The sequence below is a fragment of the Triticum dicoccoides genome, chromosome 2A, assembly GCF_002162155.2.
Source record: "Triticum dicoccoides isolate Atlit2015 ecotype Zavitan chromosome 2A, WEW_v2.0, whole genome shotgun sequence".
Classification (NCBI taxonomy): domain Eukaryota; kingdom Viridiplantae; phylum Streptophyta; class Magnoliopsida; order Poales; family Poaceae; genus Triticum; species Triticum dicoccoides.
This window is the reverse complement of record NC_041382.1, coordinates 748,720,641-748,729,752: the sequence shown is the minus strand read 5'-3', so window position 1 is coordinate 748,729,752 and position 9,112 is coordinate 748,720,641. Positions and strand designations below refer to the sequence as shown.

At 47.6% G+C, this 9,112-nt stretch overlaps 1 protein-coding gene across 1 annotated transcript; it reads right to left on the bottom strand.

Annotated features, from left to right (window-relative positions):
• Positions 1-7,292: 7,292 nt before the first annotated feature.
• On the bottom strand, positions 7,293-8,755 carry LOC119356907. Its single transcript, XM_037623897.1, has 2 exons — positions 7,940-8,755; positions 7,293-7,837 (listed from the first exon to the last, which is right to left on the bottom strand). Exons 1-2 carry the CDS (start codon positions 8,549-8,551, stop codon positions 7,730-7,732), a joined length of 720 nt encoding a protein of 239 aa, XP_037479794.1. The 5' UTR covers positions 8,552-8,755; the 3' UTR covers positions 7,293-7,729.
• Positions 8,756-9,112: the final 357 nt, after the last annotated feature.

The following is a 9,112-nucleotide window of genomic DNA, read 5'->3' as shown; positions in this document are numbered from 1 at the left end:
GAAAAAAACCACCTCTAACTCCTCGATTGTTGGCAATGCATGGAGCCACTCCTCCAAAGAGCCGCACACGTCGTCACCACTCTCCATGTTAGATGGAGGCGGCTCATGCACATGCTCTGCGCTCCCATTGGTACCCCCTGTGCCAGCGTGAGGTGGGCTTTGAGAACCCGCATCTGCTCCCACATGTACATTTTCTTGCATGTGGGAGCTCTCAGGAACATCTGGAGTGTGTGTTGCGCCCCCAACAGCACCCCCTTGGTCGCTGATTTCCGGCAATTCCTCAGTGACATGTTCACTGGCAGCTCCTTGGTGATGCTGATCTATATATGACATGAACTCAACTACTGCGCACGGTGTACTGGTCCTGAACTGCATTACAAAGACGAGAAAATAGTTAAGAATTGCAACAGACAAATGTCTTCTATATAAAAATAAAAAAAGCAAAGTCTTTCAGTTTCAATCACTTATTGGACGCTTCCCAAACCCATCATCCAGGGTGTCCACTGCGATAACAGCATAAAAGTCCCTTTCATGAACAAAACAAGCTCTAGGAAGCGAGTAGTTGATGGTGTGATCAACTAAGCATCCTCTTGGCACATCAAGATGGTCCATGTAAATTATCTGCAAAAAAGACACAAAAAAGAAAAGAAAATATCAGCGCCTCAAGAAAAAGATTTGTTGTTGCGGATAAAAGGAGTGGGATGTTACAGGAATCAAAGGGGGTGTACCAGAAGCATTGGTATACATCCACCGATGAGAAATTTCCCTCTACCCTCATTCCTCTTATCTTGGTATTTTTTAACTTCTCTCATCACATCACACAGGATATGCTCATCCCACTCGAACTCATGGACCATACTCATATCTCGTAGGGTGTAAAGATAATCTAGGGGGACCATGTTTCCTGTCCCAGGAGCTAGGACCAAAGCGAGGCACAGTAATACCCATGACCTCTCGATGGTGTCATCATCATCTGCTTTTGATAAGACGGAAACTGCGGTGGCTATCGGAGCCCTATCCCCGCCGCCCAGATAAACTTCACGGAAATCAGCTTTGCCCCTCTTCCCAAACTCTATCGGTCTGCGACCAGATGGTACATTGAATATCTTCTTAACCATGTCTTTTGAAAAGTGGATCTGCTTGTGGTCATTAATCCTACAATTCAAAAAAAAAGCAGTAGATGTTGCGAGAATAAAGAAAACAAAAGGTGTTATGCAACAGAAAAAAAATACAGAAAAAGCGAAGATTACATACTTCAGCACACGATTCTTAGGGTCAATGTTCATAACAATGAAATCAAGAAGCTCTTCAGGAGGAGGGACCAAAGGAGATATAAACAGCAAATCCCGAAGCTGGACTTGCTTATTACATCTCTCTTTTCCCCTTTGATTTCATTGGCTATTTCACGCAGCCGCTTTGCCGACCAACGAGTTTGGAAGATAGGCATGCTGCAAAACAAGGTTTGAAAGAACATTAGCTAATCCAACTAATTTTAGATAAACATGAGCTAAAAATTCATGGAAATGTATTGGAACAGTAGCTAAAATTTCAGAGAAAAGATATATGTAGTTTCAGAAGCAAAAACTGAGTTCCCTGTGCTATAAGCTAGCAGTACAAACATTTCTGTAGTTTCACAAACATAAGCTACAGACATAACCTACTAACTAGTTTTAGAAACGTAAGTTTCTCTAAAAAATAGCTAATGTTTCTGAAATTACATATATGTTTCTCTGAAACTACAAACTGGATAACTGCATTAGCTACAGAAGATTTGAACTAAATAGAAATTACATATATGTTCCTCTGAAAAAACAAAATGGATAACTGCATGAGTACTGGAACAGCAGCTTCAGAAAAATGAAACAAGGGGATCCTATAGAAATTGCACGCTCCAGAAATTCAGAAACACACCTATGAGTTTTCACAACTATGCGAGTTGGCTGCTTTGAGTTTCAGTCCAACGAAGGGCTGTTAATCATGCATTTCGCGAAAATGCAATGGTTTCCGCAACTAGTTGATCAGGCTCTGAATTCTGTTTTAGACGCTTTTTGTTCTACTGTTAGTGTTAACTGAATTTAAGCTTCAAAAGGGGTGTCTGAATTCTGCAACAAGTTGGTGGCTCTGAATTCTATTTTAGAAGTTCCAGTCCAGCTTGAAAGGGTTGTCTGAATTTAAGCTTGAGAGATGTTATAGTCAGCTCGCTTGTTGGTCAGCTGCATTATTTGACTAGGTGAGAGCACGTCTGCTAATTTGTAGCAGCAATAAACTGAACTAACATTTCAGCAACCTAAAACACACATATCCAATGCAAAACCATACGTATGTTCTATAATTTTGACACTGTTTCGTTCCTTCGGGAAAATGCATGCTCAAGCAATCAAACAGGGAACACAAAATCAATTAGTGCAAGTTGGGGCCCGACAGCGAGCAGTAATAGATCACGGCGGAAATGCATCACGCGGTGGGCGGGACGAACAGCAGCCTGGGTGGAGCCGACGAGATGGGAGCATCTTGTTCGGGGGGAGGGGGAGGGTTGCCCGATCCATACCTGTCAGGCACCACCGAACCCATCGTCGTCGTCGCCACCGCGGAGGATCTGCGCCGCCGCCCCCGCCGCCCAACGCCCCGCGCTGCCCGCAGCCACCCGCCACCGCCGCCCAACGCCCTGCGCCACCCCACGCCGCCGCCCTCCCCTCATGAATCCAGCCGCGTACCCTAGGCCTCTCAGTCGATAGAGATGGTCAGTTGATAGAGTCGATAGAAGAGATGGTCAGTTGCAAGAATAACTATACTGAAACAATGATTCTGTTTCAGAAACGCACGCGCGTCACGCGGAAGCGGGGAGGTTGTCGTCCGTCCGATCAACAGACAATCCGACGGACGCGGAGCCGGCGGATGCGGCGCAAGTGATCGGTCGGGTGAAGGAGAGCTTTTCCCTTTTCTAAAAGAAAATCTTCACGATGTGGGGTAGCTGACCCCACAATAAACACACAGCAACGCCACAGGCCAGCAGTGTCATATTTTCAAAGTGTACAAAAAGACGTGTATAGACTATCTGTATTAGGGGGGCAATTTTGACATGGTGTTTGGTGTCCTGCATTGGCAGCGCTGATGCAACTACATGGTGTTTGGTTGCATAGATGTGATTAAGAGTTAGCGGTTACACATAACACACATATTTATAGTATAGTGCCTTGGCGGCTGCAGTGGACGGTAGCCGTGGCGCCGCATTCGACACGACAAGCATGAAGTCATGGGCGAGCCATCTAGTCGGCAGCGCGGCGAACTAGTTGCTAGCATCGTCGCCGCAAAGAAAGTCTGTGCGGAGGGACAAATAGGAGGGCGCTAAGACAGAGAACGATTGAGGAGAAATGCAGTGTGTGCGTCATGGCGGTTTTAGTGCAGTAGGATGTGGGAGATGAAGCTGAAAGAAATGACGATGGTGACAGTACAATAGGACGCAGACGAGGAGGGTGAGAGGAACGACGTCGGTGATGGAGCTAGTGCAGCATGACGTAGGAGAGAAGGCCAAGAAGAATGACCCTGACGACTGCTTCAGTGTAGTAGGACGCAGGAGAGGAGGCCGAGATGAACAACGGCAATAATGATGCCTGTGTAGTAGGATGCGGGAGAGGTGTTTCTAGAAATAACGCTGACAGAGACGCCGGTGTAACAAGACGCGGCGGAGAGGTTTAGAGGAACAATTAAGAAGTGTTCACGAGAAAGATGCAGCTCTAGTCGTCTATAATCATCGAAACGGAAACGTGACACGAAAATCCTCTCTCTCCCACCATCTAATATCTCAAGAAAGCGTATCCTGCTTGGCATGTTAAACGGACACGAGCAAAAGATATGCACAAACGGCACGGCTCGCAGTTCATTCGAGCACACACAAGACTAAGCTGAAGCAAAGCCTCGCAGTTTGCACGCGGCCGGTTTAGCCCACACATGTGGAGAGTGGCAATTCCATTCCATACACGCAACCCACCAGGGTTCAAATTTTGATGCGCGCATTTATCCTGAATTTATTTTAGGAATTTCGGTGATACGCTTTCAGTGAGAGGAGACGTTCCCGTCGACTACGAGGCGCCTATGGTGACTTTGTAAAATCTCAAGATGATATGCCGGCTCAATCTCTCGAATGTGCTCATAGGGGTAGGATATGCGTGTGTGCGTTCATAAGTATAAGTGTATGCTCGTGTATATGAGCGTTTATGTCTGTACTGATGCTAAAAAAATACACACAACCTGTCGAATCAACTATGATGTCATTTTCTTCTGTAATGATGGATTTGAAAAGCCGTACGGAATAGTAAGTGTGCAATTTTTTTGTTGATTTTTGTTGATAAGACAAAATGCTTATATCATTTGTGACGACAACCATAAGAAATGCACGAGGCTCCTCTTGCGACAGAACGACTAGTGTTCTTCGACTTACTGGCTAAAACATGTGCTGCCATATTGGCTTCCCTAGGATAAAATTCAAAGGAAATATCACGAAAGAGGAAGAAACAATCGTCGTAGGTCGCTGCCACAGGCCCTACTAAATGTCCACCATTCTTCATGATCATAAATTCCGTACAATCAAAATTCACCACCACCCTATTGTACCTTACAGAATTTGCTAGGGCAAGGCTGTCCCGCGGAGCCATCACCTCCGCCGTCATTGCATCACCGACAACGTCAAGTCTTGGGTTTGAAGCGGTCACAAAGTAGCCCCGGTCATCTCTAGGAACAACATCAATTCTTCTAGTGTTACTCTCAATACCAAAAGCCCCATCTACATTACGCTTCACCAAATTCTCCTTTGGTCGAGTCCAACCATGCCTAACAATAGAGGTACTGTTCTTCTTCTTCGCCCTCAAGGAGTTGCGAAATATAGTGAACTGTGTTCTTATGAGCTTCGAGTTCATAATACCGAGGCACGGGACACACGGTAAGCCTGCACAGACTTCTTGGGTGGCGGCCTACACAAGGCCCATGTTCTTCGCTCACCAAGGATAGCAACATCTGTACAGCAAGACTAGTTGACGCATGTGTGCGTCAACATTTGTTTTAGGGGAACCTGACATTTTTTTCACTGAAGACGAGCCAAATGGGTCGGCTCACTTTGCTCTGGGAGTTGTTTCTTTAATTTTCTTCTTCTTCTTCTTCAGGTTTTTAATCAGTTCTCACCCCCCCCTCCCCCGCGCCAAATGGTGTTTGTTTTTTAAGAGCTGAATATTTTTGAAAATCAACTAAAACAAAAAAATATAGTTCAGAAAATTGTTCAATATGTGTTCTAGAAAAGTTTAGTATACATTAAAAATCACCGTATAATAGAAAAAAGGTATAGTGCCTATTAAAAAATGGTCATTGTATAATTTTAAAAGTTCATCATATATTAATGTATATAGCAGAATTGTCCATCATACATTATGTAAAATGTCCCTTCCATATTTAGAAAATGTAAATCGTATATTTAAAAAGTTTAGTGTGTATTTGAAAAAAATGTTCACCGTAAATTGATAAACATTTTACTATATATTGCAAAACCTACATTAAAAAATAAACGTGCATAGATAAAAAAACAGAAGAAAACACAAAATCTAAAAAAAATAGAAAACGAAAAAAACACGAAAACAAACCCGAAACGAAAAACCACACACACAAAAAAACAGAAAAAAAGGAAATAGCCGGAAAAGGCCGGCCTGTCTGGAAGCTGGCTTTAGCGTTTGGGCCTGCGCAGCAGCCCATGCAGTCGCTCGCTCGGCCGCGGGCTGGTCCGTTCGTTCCGCCGCCGCACACACGGCGCACACGGAGAATTCGCGAGTGGAAACGCTTCCGTCCCGTAGCAGACACGGCGCACACGGCCGGTAGACAGCGAAACCACCCTCCTCCCGGTCCCGGCGCCGGCGGCCGGCGAAACACCATCTCGGTGCGGGTCTGCAGAGAGGCGACGAGACGGGGGCGGCATGGCATCGGATGTGCGACCGCTGCACATCGTCCAGATGAGAACCGTCTCTTCCTTTTCTCGAATATGTAATAAGCCAGTACTACATTCTGCAATCCCTGTCTGTATATATATTTACCTGAGGCCTCTTCTGCCTTTGGTCCCTTGATGTACTGGTACGCTAGTACATAAAGAGGATAAGAACAATGGTGGATGTCCATGTTGTGCAAGAGACCCCACTAGGCCATTTTTACAGATGTCATTAGTATGTTTTCCCAACTCTGGTGCCAATATATGGACCGAATGAAGCATGGATCTGAACCTTCGATTGGCCTTGTCTGCAATGCTTTTTTTTACTGAAACCAAACTGCATTCTGTAGCCCAATGATGCATATAAGCGTGAAACTATTGTTTTGTTTTATTGGCTACATCATGGGATTTTGGAACCAAACCAGATACTGGCCGGGCTGTGTTGCCAAATGTCTGGCAAGCCATTTGGCTCAAACCAAATCCCATAAAAATTTGGTAGGGCTAGCTGGGCTCAAACCAAACAGTGGGTTCTGCCTTCGATTTGGTCGCTGCCCTTGTAATTTCATACTGGTATATTTCAAGCCCTTTTGATTAACTTGCGATGAAAAGTGCAGCAACAATTTCTATTCACCTGGTGATCGCACGAATGGTTCAACAAAGTACCGCTCGGTACTAGCGCTACATGCAAAAGGTGCGTCGTCGGTCGTCCACGGGCCACGGCACTGGAGTGAAGTACTGCGACTGCGTGCTACACACCGGGGCCTTTTGGACTTTGCATCTTTGACATATTCTCTTTTTCCCCAAAGGTAAAAAAGTCTAGCGGTATGTTCTCTTTTCGGGGCGGTTAGATTCGTCGTCTCATTGCCTTTTTTTTATCAGGGCATGCCCATGCACTGGTCAGTACACTTTGTTACGGCTGCCTGATGAGTGATCTGATGACCCTGCCGACTGCAATGCCTTTACATCTGGGCTGGCTCTAAAGCTGCACGTAGCGCACTAGCTACTCTAGTTAGATGGTACTCCATCATGTTACTACCTTGCTTAAGATTTCTCTTGCAATAACCTACTCCTACTAGTATGATTTCCGTTGGAATCGGATGATCTAGCGGTCTCCTCAAATGGCCGGCATGCAAACAAGTCGACCAGGAGTCAAATAAAACAAAATGAACAGACACTCATACGCAATGCACCCAGCGATGATATAGTTTTCTCTTCCTCTTTTTCCATACCACCTGAGAAACAGACCGACTGACTACTGTAGGGTGTAGCTAACAGCCAACTTTAGCAGTCAAGTTCAGGTTTGCACTTTGCACTTGCAAAAACACAGGCAAAACATACCAACAGAGTATAGAAGAACAGTACCAACACAGAGTTTCTTACTGAAACACGAGACCACCGACACGGGACAGCACATCACTCGAGCAACAGACAAAAAGGCTGTAGCAGTTAACTACCAACGTCAGCAGATAAGTTGAGCAGGTTTCAATCAGCTTACAGAACACAGACTGCAGCAAGAGCTGTGCTAACACAGTAACACACAGTAGTTCTTACTCTTAATCTTATGGCAAGATGTGATCAGTCAAAGTCTACGTGAAGAACGTCAGCACTTAATCTCTTGATTATCCAGACACTTTGCTATACACACAAACAAACAACCAAAGGTCACCTGCTTTCCCAAGTTGACAGCCTGCGAGATTGAGACGACGTACGTACGTACGTGCTCCATTGCCGCCGCAGATGCGTACGTAGTGCTAGCAAGGCTGAACGCTAGTTGTGGCTTCCTCCACCGCCGCCGCGCCCTTCCCTCGGGTTGCCGGGCGGCCGCGGCCTCCTCACCGCCCACATGCTCACGATCATCTCCCGCACGTAGAACCCCTGCAGAAATCGCGTACGTGCGTGGCCAAGAGCTTCGTCGTCAACTATGGAGAATAATCCGGAAATGAGAAATGCTTGCAAAAAAACTTGGAAACTACTTACTCTGTCAGTGGTCTTGGAGCTGGAGATCTCCCTGGTCCTGACGCCCGCCGCCTCGCCTGCTTCTTCCCGTGACGAGTTAAGGGACGCGGCAGGAGCGGCGCTCGGCCTTGTGCCGCCGCCGCCGAACCAGTCGGCCATGCCCATGCACCAGGCGTAGGCACGGACGAGGTACCGCAGCAGCAGCGAGCACGGGTGCACGAAGAGCGACGGCGACTCTTCGCTGGAGCTCCTCTCCGTCTCCTTGTCCTTGTCCTCCGCCGCCTCCTCCTTGCGCTGGTCGGTGAGCTCTTCAAACTTGTCCACCTCCACCTCCACCACCGCCCCCGCCTTGCGCTGGTCCGTCAGCTCTTCAGACTTGTCCACCTCCGCCACCACCACCGCAACCGCCACCGCCTCCGCCTTGTGCTGCTCCGTCAGCCCGTCAGGCTTGTCCTCCTTGCGCTGATCCGTTGGCTCTTTGAGGTTGTCTCCCTCCTCCCGCTCCTCCTCCTCCTCCTTGCGCTGATCCGTCGGCTCTTCAGGCTTGCCCGCGTCCGCGTCCGCCGCCTCCTCCTTGCGCTGATCCGTTGGCTCTCCCTCCACATCCACCTCCAGCTCCTGGTGCTGGTCCATTGCTCCTCCGCTCCGCTTCTTCCCAGGCGCGCCGCTCAACGGGGTTGGGGGCTTCTGGATGGGTTGGGAGGTGTTTGTGTGAGGTGTGGTCTACTGTTTCGCTTTCTTCAACTTTATTCTCCAATCTTTTTCCTTGAGGAGAGGATGGATTGGGTGCCGTCGATGCGTTCGAGGGCAGTAACTCCCCTCTGTCGCCGATTCATTTCAGACAGGCCCCTATTTATTGCCATGGAACTCGAGCAGGTGAGGCGAGGCGAGGCTGGGATTTATCTTGTCTTCCAGGAATGCCCCCCGAGGGTTTGAACCAGTTTCGTAGACTGGATTTATGTCAATGCGACGCCACCGTGTGCCGGACCGGAGGGAGTGGTGAGCTGGGCATGGCGCATGGGAGACCGGGAGGAGGCCAGGCCAGCCACCACCTGCTGCCGCACCACGATAGAAAATTTTTAGTAATCCGGAGAATGTCGATGGATGCCGAGGACAAAAGCACCAAACAAGCTGCGAGGCATTGAAGAATCCTCCTCGGTTCACCTACCCACCTCGCGTCATTCAAGATAAACG

Coding starts and splice junctions, on each gene's coding strand:
- LOC119356907 (XM_037623897.1), bottom strand. CDS start 8,551: ATGGACCAGCACCAGGAGCTGGAGGTGGATGTGGAGGGAGAGCCAACG. Junction 7,838..7,939: donor GCTCCAAGACCACTGACAGA/GTAAGTAGTTTC, acceptor CGATTTCTGCAG/GGGTTCTACGTGCGGGAGAT.